Source organism: Castanea sativa, chromosome 12 (assembly GCF_040712315.1).
Source record: "Castanea sativa cultivar Marrone di Chiusa Pesio chromosome 12, ASM4071231v1".
Classification (NCBI taxonomy): domain Eukaryota; kingdom Viridiplantae; phylum Streptophyta; class Magnoliopsida; order Fagales; family Fagaceae; genus Castanea; species Castanea sativa.
This window is the reverse complement of record NC_134024.1, coordinates 32,899,557-32,915,971: the sequence shown is the minus strand read 5'-3', so window position 1 is coordinate 32,915,971 and position 16,415 is coordinate 32,899,557. Positions and strand designations below refer to the sequence as shown.

Sequence of the window (16,415 nt, the reverse complement as noted above, 5' to 3'; positions counted from 1 at the left end):
ACTTATTCAAGAAGAAATGTCATATGATGTATCAAGTTTGAAAAGAGAACATGAGATCCTAATTTCTGGCCTAAACAATGAACAGAGAATAATCTAAAATTCTATAATGGAAGCTGTTGCTACTGAAAGAGGGGGAATTTTTTTTGTTTACGGACATGGTGGAATGGGTAAAACGTATCTTTATAGAACCATTATGTCTGGTATAAGATCGAAAGGCAAAATTGCTCTTGCTGTTGCATCTTCGGGAATTGCTGCTTTGTTGCTTCTTGGTGGAAGGACTGCTCACTCAAGATTTCATATCCTAATTAATGTAAATGATGACTACCTGTGACATAAAGCAAAGAACACAAGCAGCAGAACTTCTTTCAAAAACAAGTATTATACTTTGGGATGAAGCACCACTAGCACGTAGGAATTGTTTTGAAGCTGTTGATTGCACATTACGAGATATACTACAAATTGAAGATCCTCAAAATGCTAAAAAAACCTTTTGGTGGTAAAGTTGTAGTTCTAGGTGGTGATTTTCGACAAATACTTCCAATTGTAAGAAAGGGAAGACGAGAAGATATAGTCCAATTCTCAATTAGGAAGTCATATCTATGGAATGATTGTCATAGCTTTAAACTCCAAACAAATATGAGACTTCTACAAAACAATATGAGTAGAATAGAAACATCATCTATAAAGGACTTTAGTGAGTGGATTCTTAAAATAGGTAATGGTGAATTGAGAGAAGGAGATGGGGATAACAACATTTCAATTCCAAGTGATCTGATTATCCAACCTTCAGAGAATCCTATGCAAGATATTAATGACACCACATATCCAGGGTTGGAAAATAAATACACAGATCCAAGTTACCTACATGATAGGGCAATTCTTGCCCCTACAAATGAAGTTGTAGAAGAACTAAATGACTACATTGTGTCATCCTTAAATGGAGAACTTCATGAATATCTAAGTTCAGATTCTATATGCAAGGCTTCTTCAAATGTTCCTAACCAAGATCTCATGTATACTGTTGAATTTTTGAACATGTTGAGATTTCCAGGATTGCCAAACCATAAACTGACATTAAAAATAGGTTTGCCTGTAATGTTGCTTAGAAACCTGAATCAGAATGAAGGTCTTTGTAATGGAACAAGACTCATTATAACAAGATTAGCTACATGGGTGATAGAAGCAGAAATCATAACTTGCACTAATATAGGCGAACGTGTGTTCATTCCAAGAATAACATTATCTCCAAGTGATTCAAAATGGTCATTCGTTTTAAAGAGACGACAATTTCCAATTTCAGTGTGCTTTGCAATGACTATAAATAAAAGCCAAGGATAATCATTGCGACATGTTGGAGTGTATTTGCCAAAACCTGTTTTTAGTCATGGGCAATTGTACGTTGCAGTGTCTAGAGTTACAAGCAGAAATGGTCTAAAATTCCTTATCATTAACGATGAGACTGAAAAAAAAAATATGAAATAAAAAATATTGTGTACAAAGAAGTTTTTACCAACCTTTGACTTAAGAAACCAACTAATAAAGGTAACATAATTTTATATATTATTTATTTTTCTGTTTATCTCCTCCAAATTGATTTAGCCACTTCGTATATGCTTACTATTTTGTTAAATTTCATGTCTATAAGATAATTGAATACAAGCTAATTGCCATTTTCTATGTTTAAAAAGCTAATTACTTTTTGCTGTCTTTGTTATACCATTTTGTTTTGTTTTATTCTATAAAGTATCTAAATGAAAGATTGAATTTTTATGAACTTTCAAATTTATTAATCTATGCAGGTAGGGATCCAAGATAATGCAGTATTCTCTCCTTAATCAGCTTTGTATAGACAAACACAAAGAAAATTGGAAAGTGAAGATCAGAATATCAAGGATGTGGAATGCAATCAACTCAAAAAATAATGATATTATTAGTTTAGATATGATTTTAATCGATGAGCATGTTTGTTTTTCTTCTATAGCTTTTAATATTGTTTGATCATTATATAAACCATGAACTCTATCTATATAAAACTAATGCACTTTACTTGCAAAATAATGCAATGCATGCAATCATTTGAAATAATATTGCTAAAAAGTTCAAGCCTCTTCTACAAGAAGGAAAATTGTATGAACTCTCTTATTTTCAAGTGGTTGATGGCAATGCATTGTATAGACCAGTAGACAATGACTTCAAGATCATGTTCACATTGAAGACTAGCATTAAGGAAATAAAGGAGACTGATGTTGATATATCGCGTCATAAATTCGAATTTGTTGACTACAATAAAATACATGAACATGTTAATAAACATGTCCAGCTATCAGGTATTCCTATATATATTATGTGTTATATTAAATTTTTTAATAATTATGCATTATATTATTGTTCAATATGAAAATAATTACATACACATCTTTGTAATGCCTAGATATCATTGCAAATGTGATTGGTGTTGGACCAATTGAGCAACCTTGCATCAAGGATCAAATGTCTTGATGAGAAACATTAATGTCATGACTGTAGAGTATGTCTTTTTTTTCTTTTTCTTTTTTTAAATTATTCAATACATGCGCTTTTTTATTTTTGATAAGCCAATACATGCACTTACATTATATGAACTTACATTGTAACATTGAAAAATTTGAATAAAGGAAATGAAATAAAGCTTACACTTTGGGGATCAGTTGCAAATCAAGTTGAAGAGAGCTTCTTTACTAAAAATCCAGGGCCTTATATCATAATAGCTACATGTTTGACTGTGAAGACTTTAAGGGCAAGTTCATTTCTCTTTTCTATTTCTCTTTATAACCATCTTCTGAACTACATAAGAAATCATCCAATTGTTTCAAAATACAAAGTATTTTGGCTGAATTATTATGTAAGCATCCAATTAAGAAGTATAACTAGCTGGAAACTTAGATTTAGTTCATTGCTTAAAATACAAATTTTGTATTTGTAGAACCAAATTTGTATTGGGTTTTTGTTTTTAAATTGTTTATCACATTCTGTTTGCAACTAAACTGTGTATTGTTGTTTTTGGGTTTTACAATTTTTGATATATTCAATGAGTGTTAAGGGATGTCCCAATAAGTGTGAGATTTCCCCCATCTAATCCATTCTTCTGCTTTCTAGAATGGTAGACAACAATGCTGAAAAAATGTGTATAGTGAAGAAGTTTTTTCAAAACTATAATGGAAAAGGAGCAATTGAAATATATTGGAAACATGATCTAATTTAAAAAGGAAGAAAAATAAAATAGCACTATCTTGCAAGCTGTGATACTAAAAGATGTTAAACTATGTATCAGACCTACAATCTGCAGATTCTCTTAACCACTTTTAAAACTTCAGTTACCTCTGAAACTTTGATTTTTTTTTTTCTTTAAGTTTTCAAAATTTCCAACTTTTTTATTAAGGTTAAACTGTGGAAACTTCAAAGTTGAACCATCCAGCCTGCAGAGCTGTTTGATAGTAAATATGTGTCTTTTGGAGGTTAATAAAAGAGCTTTCCTGTTAGCTGCATTGTTTAGAAAAGAAACTAATAGGCCCAGTCAAGCCTAATAAGAACTGGGAAAATAATTCTTTACTATCAGTTATGATGGTTGTGTGTTAATGGATGTGTCAATGAGTGTAAAGCTTACAATTTTTGATATATTCATTAGGTTTTGTAGAGAAAGTTGACCTTCAAGTGAGGGATGGACTCACTAAGAAGCTGGAATAACCTACTGTACATGGGTTGGATGTCATTTCAAATTCTGAGGCATTTTGATTTTTCTTCCTAGTTAATTTATTGCTTTTTTTCCTGGCTCTGGGAGACCTCATTCCTTCCCTTTCCTTTACTCAAATGTCATTATATTTAGCATCTATATCTAGCACAGAAAAGTTGGATTATTTACCTCTATATTGTACATGTCTACAAGATACTATGCCCTTTGATGTATACCTCTCTCTGTTACTGTGAGGATTCCATTGAAACTTCAATATTCAATACTGTGCAAATCATGAGCCTGAATGGAATGTCCTCTCTACCCCAAACATAAGTTTATATATAGATAATTGTACTTTTTTATTCTAATGAATCCCATGCATTGCAGGAGAGTATACCTTATCGTCAACAAGTGGAACAAGAGTTTATATTGATTTGGACATTCTTGAGACTGCAGAATTCAAAGATCAATAAGTGCTTTGTTTTGGATTCACATTTTTAATTTATTTACAATCTCTACAATACTGCTTAAAGCATCAATGCAAGCCATATTGTGAAAACTGATGCATGGCACCATGTTTGGTGGGTAATAGGTCTGCAACTACAAATGGCCACATCTGACAAAAATAGTAGGTTTATACATAGGATTACACCTTCTCAAACAGTCAGCAAGCTAAAAAATTATAGTCCCCTCCAAACTAAATGATTGGTATATAATTGGTTTAATAATTTTTCCCTCACATCGAGTAAAGAATATAAATGATTGATAATATATTTTTTATCACTAATTTTAGTTTTGGATTAAAATTATAGATCTATGTGTTAGCCCAAACATCATGAAAACTTTATACTATAAGGTGTTAGTTCTGGACTCTGTGATAGATCTATGTATTGTAAAAAGAGGTGACTCTCATATTTGATCCTCCCATGATACATACATATTGCCTTTATCACGCAATTCATGTTTATGTGCAAAGCTCATGTTTCATGTTTTCTTACAATATCCCTTTATGCTTTATCTATCCAACTAAGAAATCCTATGATCTCTGAATCTTTAATTCAAAAACTCAGAGCAAACATATTCCCATAATCTTTAACTTTCTGCTTTCTTTAGTTACCTATTGTAATGTTTCCTTTTATCTTTGATTCACATAAATATAGATATTTAAAAATCGACAAAATTAACCTTTTCAAACGTCACAATACTATACCATGTCTACAATACCATGTCTAATATCTTTATGTAATATAACAGGTTTGTGGAAAATAACCAACCAATAGTACAAATGTCAAAGCAATTCAAACCACAAGTGACAATTCAAGAAGAGATGAACATCAACAGAAGAACCATAAGTGAAATAACAAAAATTATGTGGGACTTTGATAATGAGGTAAGAAAAAAAAATACCTTCAACAATAACATTGTGTCCTTAACATTGCTTTATGTACTATAGACCTCCTTTTACAAAACTTAACTATAAAATTATGAATTGATTGATATTAAATTCAATTTCTAGGAAACTATCTTTACCTGTCAAGAAAAGATTATCAACATTGACATAGATAATTCTGGTTGGTACTTTATCTCTTGCGAAGTATGTCGTAAAAAGGTGAAGTCAAGAGATAAATTTTTCTAGTGCGACAATTGCAACAAAAAGGCATGCTTCCCAATCCCAAGGTACACAAAATAAAATTTTTTACTTTTTATATTAAAATACACAACAACTAATATGATATTAACATTATATATGTCATTTCTTTCATCAGGTATAGAATACAATTAAAGGTTAAAGATAGCTCAGGAATTGCCACATTCATTTTATTTCATTCAGAAGCAGAAAAATTACTCAACGTATCAGCCAAAGACCTTTTGAACAAATCTTTAGAGGTGAGAATATATAATATAAAATTAGTATTTAATATTTACTAAACTTTACTACAATTTTAAAAATGTTACTTTTGTTAGGAGCTCGATGAAGTCACCCTTCCTGTGCAAATAGAAAATCTAAGAGGAAAACAATTTGTTTTCCAAATACAACTAAATGACTATAATCTCAGGTATGGATACGAATTCTACACCGTCAAGAAACTTTTTGACTCTTTTGAAGAAACTAACAAAGCAATTCAGCTTGATCAAATAACAGATAAGTATTCTTTAATTTAGAAAAATTACAAATATGACATTTAAGATGTATATGATGTAATACAATCCTCAGCCTGTTCTATTGCCAGGCTTACATCAATGATACTTCAAATGAATGTAGCAACAACTTATCAACTGAAGAAGATGATGATTGTACAAAATTTCAAATAGTTGATGTTCAAAGCAATGTGCCACTCACACCAACATCTGCACTCAAGGAAAACAAAAGGGTATATTCAGGGACTACTACAAAGCAACAAAGGAAGAAGATACAAAAAACACTTTAAAGTTGTCTTTCAATCTTAACATTTTCTATGCACAATTTCGTTTTAATGGATTTGTGATTTTAGTACTAAAGACGTACTGGAACAAAGGAAATTTTTTAGCTTTTATGCACAATTTGGTTTTAAATTGAAACAGAGGAATTAAACTCTTATATTTAGTTATTGGCTAAACAAGCAACCAAATGATTCTGTGGTGTGTGTCATTTGGGAGTGGTGCAACACTGTCACACGAGCAAATGACTGAGCTATTTGTGTCATTTTTTTAATCTAGAAAAATGTATATTTTGTTTTTATTTAATGGCTATTAGAATTTCTAGAAAAATTGGTAGCTTTCCCGTGCATTGCACGGGTTAACGACTAGTTTATGATTAATAGGTATGTAATGGTCCTATGATTTGGCATCTGGGTCATGATATAGGGCTTGAAACTGGGCAAATATATATATATTTGTTTGGGCCACCGTATAGGCTTCAATTTAGTCCTAATTTTTTTTTATTGGGCCGCAGATTGGGTCCAAATCTAACATGGCTAGACGGGGCCCGATGGAGCGGGTTTGGGGGTTAAAAAACCCATTTATTAAATGGGCCAAGTTTGGGTAACGGGGGCGGGCCTGTAGGGTTGGTTTCAGGCATAAAGAAACTCGACCCGACTCCGATCATTTGTCATTCCTATTAGAAATCATATTGTAGGATTTGAAGGTGCATAGTAGCTCTTTTATATATATATATATTGATAATTTTATGAACGAGAATTTAAATCTTAAATTTCTGTATTAGAAACTTCTATTAGTGCCAATTGAATTATAAAGCTCTTGGTATTTTTTATAAATTCAATGGCTGAACAAAGATAGAGGCATCTCTTGTTAATAATATCATTGTTGGGCATTCGTCAACTCTACTGCCGACTGGGCGTTCTACAATCTATGTTAATGCTACTAAATGCTTCACGACATTGTTACCGAAGGCCCTTCAATATTGTTGCCATCATTCTTGCTGAACATCTCTCGCTCATTGAAAGCTACACAACTGACTCTAATGCCATGCAAAATGCAACACAAAAAATGAGACCCCCAACAAACCATTAGCACAACCAGAAGTCGTCATGGCAACTAGCCAGAAAGGATTTATCTCCTAACAAACAAATCTTGTATTCAATGGATGATTTCTCCATCTAATCCAGTCTGAAATTTTGCTAGTATGATAAAGGATATAGTGAAATTCGAGAGAGAGAGAGAGAGAGAGAGAAACAAAACAAGACCATGACAAATGAAATATTTGCATCGAAGTAAGTCTTATAAATCCTCCCCTTACACCAAAATTGGGAGCAAGATGACAATAGGCAAACCTGTAATGCAAAAAAGCGTAATATTACTGACATTTTATGTCTATACTCTTTTACGTTAACAATCATAGAAAGAACATCATCAAACTGCAAAAGGATCTGTCCTCCCCTAGCCCATTTGATCAAGGCTGGAAAGTCAATATTTCTTTCTGAATACTGAAGAATTTTGATATTTCATTCATGCACAATGAACTCGACCAATGTTCCCCAACTTGCCTCGATCAGCTCATGCTTCAGCTCCATACAAAACCAACGCCACAGAATAGATCAGTATCTCCACGTAAAAGGCAAAATAAATAACATGGAATGACGAATTCCTTGTGCAATCAAAATAAGCAAACCTGCACCATGCCTGAACACCTGCAATGGACTTTTAGAGAAAATACAGAAGAAAGGTACCAAAGCCCAAGAATTTGCAAAAAATACATATAGGCAACTGCACAACTGGGAGAAACTGCTCAAGAGTAAGGTCCCTTTGTTATCTCATGGATTTTTGGTGGTAATTAAGGAATGTAGAATTTGGGATGATTAGAGTATTGGGGGGTCTCTGGAGACATCCGCATTCCGGCAAAGGATGTGTGTAAACAGAAGTTTTTCTGTTGAATTTTCTCACTCTGGGTACCATCATCCCCTTGCGGTCACTCTCATTTAACATTTCTTTCATCTGATCTTTGAAATCTTTCCAACTGCAAAACCAGTATAAAAACATGGTTTACAAACAACTCCAATGTTGAATTTCTAAAGCATTAAAACATAACAGTTTCACAATTCCACATGCTTGAACTATTAACTGAACATCAATGCTTTTGCAAATACCAGTCCATATATGGACTTCTGGATCTTAGAAAATTTTGTACATCTATTCCAAATCCTCCGCATGAAAGTTCAGACAAGTGTTAACTACCTTGGATGCAGCCCATGCAAGAGATTAGAATGTTAAGCTTCGCATCTATAGACAATCATAGGTAGGATGGGTAGGGTACATGAGTTGGAAACTTGTAATCTAGAAGAAAATACTCCAAATTCTAATCAATCAATTGTAGCCAATCATCTTTATGTTCAATTATTCCTGTACTATCAATTAGGAGAGATCTGCTAAATACAACCTGAGCTGGCTTAATGATGAGAACATAGTAGGAAATAGGAAATAAAACAGAGACAAATGGAATAACAGTACAAACCCTAGGCTTCACCACCTAGAATATTGCTGCAAACCGTAGGCATCACCACCTAGGGTCATTTGGCATCACCGCCAAACAAAAAGAACAAAGGAGGAGACATATTTTGAACTCTATCATATAATTCTTATTCAAATTCAACTCTCTTTCACGCTCACATGAGCACTATTTTAATAGGTTTTAGGGAGTACACATACATGGAAAATGCCTAGTCAAATCCCTTAAAACCCTAAACATTAAAAACTAAATTCAAAAATAATTTCAAATCTAGAAACAAAATCTTAAATGAATTTGGTTTTAATAAACCCTGCATCACTTAAACTCACAAATATTTTAATGCATCTATACATGCCTAAAAAAGTGGTCAGATACATCAGAGGAGTAAAATAAAATCTGAATATTAAGGGGTGGAGAATACCTGAGACCCGTGTCCTGCAGTAGAACAACAAGCTTTCGTTTATCTGGAATAATGGTCTTAGCATGTCCACCATAGAGGAATCTCCGGTGGCCCATCAGAAAATGAGGAAAGTTTCCACCCTGAGTTGTCACAAAAGCCTCACTAAACAAGCATACAGTGTAGTCCAAAGCTGCCAATCTTGAAGAGTATCCCTACCAAAAGAGAAAAAAGATTTTAAAGCAAGGTTGTTGAAGGTTATGCGCTCACCCAATACATAGCTAAGGAAACACCATCACAATAAATATTTAGTTGAACCTGATCTCTACTTAATTTGTTGTCATCTATCAGACCTTCTCACTCAGTCAAGTTAGTTAGACTCTAGAAGAAACATGCTTGAATTTCAAGAATAGTGAGGCATTGCCACAATTATGTGCCACAGATTATCAGTACTCTCTCATTTAATACCTGATTTGATGGTCCAATCATTGATCCAAATGATGCATTTTTTATGCATTCTCTTGTACAGATTTCATGGAATTAAAATTAACTTGTTATGTGACTTATGACTTTATTTGTGAAGAATCTTGATGGCACTGATGGTGAAGAAAGAACGCGAACTGACAACGCAAACAGGGAACAAGGGCAGACCAAAAAGGGTCACTGACAGAACTACAAAGATAGTTTCTAAGAAGTCACACATTATGGCTGATATACTTTGGCTCTTGGTGAACAGAGACAATCATATGACTTTTTTGCAGATGTATTATGTTCGGATAAATTGAAGTTGATTTCCATGTCACCGGGACCACTACTACAAAAGACTATTTTAAACATTATACGAGAGCGAGTACATGAGTTTACCATAAAAGGAGCAAGCTCATCCGGGGTTGCAAGAGATTCCTTCGTATGGAGATGAGGAAACATCTTTAGCAGAGGAACTAAATGCCTTTCTGCCCAGTATATCTTCCCTGAGGCAAGATATATTGAAGTGTCATTAGAAAACCCCATACCACGCAGCATCATCCCAACCTACACTGACAAGAAAAAACAACATCCAAGTAAAAAAAAGTTATTACCAAATAATTGACATAGATGACATGTCCAAGCTAATTTATTAAGTTATGACAACAAGTATGAAATTAAACATTAGACAAAAGGCCTTTTTTTTTTCCTCAAACTACCCCATTACATTCTTTCCTGCAACCTGAACCCAAGTTTAGTTTAGTACTAGTCCCTTCCTGTAGCAGCTCAACTTTTAACCAAATACTATTAAATGTAGATGAAGGTCCAAAACAAGTGGAGTTGAAGCTACGGGAATAGACACTTTGGAAAAAACTTTAATAGAACTGGTCCTAGATAGAACTTAAAGCTAAAATATGAAACTAAACTTGAAATGTCAACTCATAAGGAATAGTTCACATTTGAAGTTCCAAAGGTCCGAACAGCAACAACATTGGCTAATATTTGAGGTACCTCCAAGGGAGATAGTGGGCATTTTCCATTGATTCGATTGAGACCAGGCAAGATGATACGGTCTTTTCGTTTGAACTTTCCTCTCCATCCTTTTTCACGAACTGAATCCATTTCAATTTTTTCTGCCTCCCCTCCATCATACACACAGCATGAAAATGCCACCATGTCCTAAAGGTAGAAGACACTCAATTACATATAGCTTAATTTTCCTTAACCATATAAACATAAAAGAGCTAAATACTTGCTCAAATTATGATGGAAAATAAGCATAAGTACCTCCTCAAAACGAAGATGGACAGAAATATACTTTCTACCAGTCCTAGAACTCTTCTCAATCATTCTGTTTACTAGTTTCTTTGCAAGAGTTGAAATGGGAGCAGAGAATCGCAATGCTTCATAATTAGTCAGACATCTTAGAAATTGAATATGAGGTGGGACATTCATCGCCAATCTATTAGCAAAGGGGGCTATGCGGATGATCCTGTATCAAACAAAAAATGAAGCAACAACACCCTAGAGGTAAGTTTCAACACGTTAAAGGTCAGATTCTAGTCGTCTTTACAAGGGAAATTTAATGAACTTGTCTGCCTTAATTCAGTTTGTGGATACCATTGACTCTCAGAGATGAGAATTTTTACAGTTTCATTTGGTAGAGCACATAATGAGAAGATGCAATGGTTTGATGCGTACCCTTGCTGCTGCAAGACAGGATACACTTCTCCCAAGTAATAACTGACAGAAGCCCAAGCTTGGACATGGAAGCTTGGAACAATAGTAATGTTGTTTTCATATTTTAGCATCAATTCTTCAGGTACCTCTTTAACCACTTTCACATAGCCTTCAAGGGTGGCTATGAAATGATCTTCATCGTATATGTCACGAAACTCACTGTGAAACAAATTTATATTGTCAAAATTTGGTCACCAGATGCATACAAAAGTACATTTAAAAAATAAATTTATATACCATAGGGCCATGAAGAGGGCACTATGTGAGCCCTACCTTCACATAGTGCGTTTCTTACAAGCATTTTAAGATATATTCAAGGCCAATGTTGGGCCACATATTAACAGAAAAAATTTTAATTTCAGCTCCAAACATATTGCTAGCACTTTATGTATGGTCATACGTATACTAAGTTTCCAAACATTTAAGTGGCAAGATTTGTCAACAATATTAAATGGGAAATATGTCAAACCTAGAGCCATCCAGAATGCTTGAGGAATTGGCACTCCAGGCTTGATCAGGGGACCTGCTTGGTCCATATTGATTTGGTCAACACATGAATTATATGCCTAATAACATATGGAGCACAGAAGACCTCAAAGCAAGGCACGGAGAGAAAAAATTTTGGCAGGAAATTTTTATTACGATGCAGGAACTTGACAGGAAAATTCTATTACTATGAAGGAACTTCTTATAAAAGACTACTGAAGACAACAGAAAGAGCACCCACATTAGCTAGATACAGAATGCAATAATTTGGTCCAGGTCATAACATTAATTTTTGGGGTCAATTTTATGAATAGAATCCATACAGCACCCATGATGCATACTCTACCACTAGGACAAAACGTCAGCGGCCTTTTTGAGTCCTAGCTTTACAAGCTAATGCCAATAAGCTATAGCTCAGTTGGTACTTCTTCCTCCCATATTAACTGGATGGAGTGTGAGCTCGAGGGTGCAAGACTCACGGGGTGCATGTGTAACTTACCAATAAAAAAATGATAAGCTAACGTCTAGTCTTTAATGAAGGTCTTTACACCAAATATATCTATAGTAGACAACCAAGATAATATTGATAAGGTATGTGGGTGAAAATTTACTCACACACCTCTCTAGTAAGATATTATAATATGAGAAATTTTGTCTCTCACCTTGGATCTCTCCAAACATTATGGAAATCAAAGCGAGGGATAACTAGTATTGCATTCAAAAGCCCAGCTACAGCCACTGCATTACAGATCTGCCAAAGAGACATAACAGGTTACCAATTTATCACATTTTTTTCTTTTTTCTGGCAACGCCCTTCTTAGTTTCTACAAAGACAAGAAAATCACTTAATAGAACTACTAGAGCAGAAAGCTGGTCATGAATATTGAAACTTTACATACCGCAGAGCGTTGTTGGTTAAGACCACCATTAGCCTCAACAATCAAGTAACCACTAGGGCCAGAGGACTCTGAAATTCAAGGGAAAATGTCAGTTTATTTGTGTTGGGGGGGGGGGGGAAGAACCAACTCAATTCCATCCTAGTCAAGCATCAACATGCAAAACAATGAAAAAGGACTAGAGCCTTTTGAAAGTGTAAGGTTGTTGAGGTCTATAGTCCAACTAGTAATATTGACCAGCAGAATAAATAAAAAATAAACATGTGTTTAAGATAAAAGGATTTATATGTGTGATTCTCAAATCCCACAAGACACATTTGAGAATTGAAGAAGTAACTTTAGAAGCCAATCCTAATGGCACATTATTCTAACTTCATACATACCAAAACGTGGACTAGCTGTTGAATTTGGACATGGTTTTTGCTCTTTTACCCTTCTTTTGTTTTTCCAAACAGAGGACAACTGCAACAAGAATAACCTTGCATTTAATCACAACAAATTCATATGTTATGCACATGCTTAAAGACCACAAACCAAAATTATCACTTTGGAATATTATATTAGATTTCAATTTGAAAATAAACAAAAAAACAACAGTAACAGATAGCAATAAAACAAGTAAACTAAGAGAATGTCAACACATTTGCACTAACCACGTTACATAATGTAGCAGTATTTGATTTGTAACTTGCTGAATACTAACATTATAGGCCACGCAGTACTTCCAATGAAAATAACACTCACAAACTTTAATTATTTGGCAACTCTGATTGGTTGCTCTGTTCTGATCAAACCTATCTGGGTATAACAAAGAAAAAACCAAACAGCCTACTCTCCCATGTAAAATAATTTCAACAAATTTCCCATGTAAATTCATTATTCGAATACCATTTCACAATTATATATGAATCTACAAGACAATTTTTCCAATTGAAATTTCAAGAAACTTTTCCAGTCATCAATCAACTAAAGAAAACACCATAATACTACTTCCATCTACTATTACTTTCTGGGTGGTTAATGCAATTATAAAAGCAACACTACATTACTATAATAGAGGAGGCAAACGAAAATCCACAAGAAAAAAAAATTATTATTAAATATTACCCAAAAAAAAAAAAACTGATAGTAAGTCCAAAATTCTAAACATCCCTACAATTATCCTAATTAAGTAAAACCCATTTGATATTTTACCCATTTTTAGAAACCAGTAATTCTTATACTCGAAAAAAAAAAAAAAAAAAAAAAAAAAAAAACCACGAAAAAATTCTAGTATACTCCATGATCAGAAACATTCCTTTCCGAACCTCAAATGTAGCGATCAAAAACCATATCTTGCACACAAAAAAATAATAATAATAATTGTTTCCTTTTTCTTTTCCTGCATTTTCTTCTGCAACCAAATGAAAAACCCAAAACAAAGAGCGAACCTCAAGAACAGAGGAATTATCAGAGTGAATATGAGGCCAGAATTTCCGAAACATGTCGTGGCTACGGTACACGGCGCCAGGAGTGGTGGGCCAGCCGACGAGAGCCGAGAAGGGCCCACCAACACACATGAGCAACCCAGACAAGTAGAGCAGAGGAAGCACCACCAAGTACCGCAGGTTTCGCCGGAACAAAATGCCACCGCCGAAGCTGTCCTTTAAGAGCTGAGATGGTGCTTTGGACCGCACTCGTCGCCGGCATTGGGATACGCTGGAGCGAAGCGGCGGCGACGGAGGCGGGCTGGGCGAGCTGCTGCTTCCTCCGCCGCTGTTGTTGTTGTTGTCGCTGGAGTTGCCATTTCCGTTGTGGGTTTTAGGTTTCATGGCCATGTTACTTGTGCGTTACTCACTGTTTAAACAGTGAGTGCGGTTTCTCTTTTATAAAAGAGAGTGACAGAGAGAGTTTTTTTTTTTTTTTGAGGAGTGACAGAGAGAGATGAGTGCGTTTTCTCTAGTGTACTTCTCTTTTTTTGCAGAAAAAGTGAAAAAGGCTGGAATTTTGAATGTATCTATCTATCTATGACTATGTGTGGTGACTTTGGAAGTATCTCTTATTGTACGTTCGGTTCGTTTATCTTTATTTTCTTTATATATATATATATATATATTTTTTTTTTTTTTCCTAAGGAATTGGATCACATTCACACAGTGAGAGAGAGAGAGAGAGAGAGAGAGAGCGAGCTTGAAAAAGAGTGGCTTGCAGCCGCTGACGGTGACAGAGGTAAATCTGGCTTTTTCTATATAAGTCCTATACTGTAATGTAATGTATGATAAAGCGAATTTTAGTGCGTGTTTTAGTATGGATAATCCAGAGATAAAGAGAAATAAGAGTTTGATTTATGACTGTACGTTCCGTTACGACTTGCGAGCACATATTTTTCCCACCTGCTGTGGATACCAACCATCGTTCACACTGTCAGACTAGTAACAATTAAGTCTATGTAGTATGGAGTCAATGAACTATGTGCAAGTGCAATTATGAATTACCCCGTATCCCTCACAAATATTTTTACCATTTTTATATTTCAACTTTCACTTTTTTTTCCCCTCAAAAAAAAAAAAAAAAAAACTTTCACCTTTTTTTTTTCTTTTTTCTTTTTTAATTTTAATGGTTGAAACAACTTTAAATTTCAGTCCATAATTGTTGCATCAATTGCAATATCCTTCCTGAAATATGGACTATGAAGGAGGGACATGAAAAAAATTTACAACCACCCTTGCTCAATTCCAACAATATTACGAACGCAATTATTTTACATTAAATTTCATAATTTATTGAGGTGGATTATAGTGAATAGTGAATAAAAATGATGAATGATAACCATTTTAATATATTGTGAAATTTGATGTCCCAAAATTTATTCGCTCTTTTTATTTGTATTTGGGTGAGCTAGGGAAGGGCATTTCTACATGGGAGAAGTGTGATTTTTGTGTTTGTAGTTTGGAGAGATAAAGAGATGCAATGAGACACACCCAAATTCATAATATGCTTAAGTATCCACCTTGTTATTGGCACACATAAATTCATTTTTCCAACAAATACTAGTGGTAGTCTCATGTGTAAGTGTTGTTATTCAATCACAAGTTGATATCCAAGCATATTAAGAGATTGAGTGTAGATTTGGATATGTTTGTAGGCAGATTGACATGCAATATGGATTATCAGGTGGTTTTTTCTTTCCTCCTTGACCCAAATACATAAACATAAATACATATGTAACATTTATATTCACTTGTCATTCATGAAATAATAAGAATTAAATCAAAACAGCATAGTTTTAGTGTTTTTTTTTTCTTTTTAAGAAATGAGCAAATCGAAATTTGACTGAAATGACACAGAATGACCAAGAAGACAAAAATTTAACCTAAGGTGAAACCATGGGGTTTCTTGTTTTGGTATTTTTTTTTTAAAACCAAAACGGAATGGAACCCACAACATTAGACATAATACAAATGCAAAGGCAATTTTGTAACTAAATGCAATGATTTCTTATTTATTTATTTTTTGTGTGGTTACAAACTTATTCTTTAGAAACTGAGTGATGATAGAAATATTACAAATTCTAATATATAAAGATTTACAAATTAATGTGTCACTTATCACATAAAATTAATTTAAATATTTATTTATTATTTTTTGAGGTTACATCATTTATGTTCATTGTTCTATCATTTTGTATACTTTTGTAGTAAAATTTATTATAACTTTAATATTAGTCCTTAAAAAAAATACTATATCACATTTTAATTGAGTTGTTGATTGATGGATAAGAAAAATGATTTTAATAATAAG

At 33.8% G+C, this 16,415-nt stretch overlaps 1 protein-coding gene across 1 annotated transcript; it reads right to left on the bottom strand.

Annotated features, from left to right (window-relative positions):
- Window positions 1–7,394: 7,394 nt before the first annotated feature.
- Window positions 7,395–14,614, bottom strand: LOC142618571 (O-fucosyltransferase 10). Its single transcript, XM_075791516.1, has 10 exons — window positions 14,066–14,614; window positions 13,019–13,097; window positions 12,639–12,706; window positions 12,402–12,490; window positions 11,215–11,412; window positions 10,801–11,005; window positions 10,525–10,692; window positions 9,913–10,080; window positions 9,073–9,263; window positions 7,395–8,162 (listed from the first exon to the last, which is right to left on the bottom strand). Exons 1-10 carry the CDS (start codon window positions 14,450–14,452, stop codon window positions 7,955–7,957), a joined length of 1,761 nt encoding a protein of 586 aa, XP_075647631.1. The 5' UTR covers window positions 14,453–14,614; the 3' UTR covers window positions 7,395–7,954.
- Window positions 14,615–16,415: the final 1,801 nt, after the last annotated feature.

What these genes read in the sequence shown, in the direction of transcription:
- LOC142618571 (XM_075791516.1), bottom strand. Translation starts at nt 14,452, where the DNA reads ATGGCCATGAAACCTAAAACCCACAACGGAAATGGCAACTCCAGCGAC. An exon ending in AATGTTTGGAGAGATCCAAG is followed by an intron (nt 11,413 to 12,401) that starts GTGAGAGACAAA and finishes TTTGTTTCACAG; the next exon opens with TGAGTTTCGTGACATATACG. An exon ending in TCCATCTTCGTTTTGAGGAG is followed by an intron (nt 10,693 to 10,800) that starts GTACTTATGCTT and finishes TTCTACCTTTAG; the next exon opens with GACATGGTGGCATTTTCATG.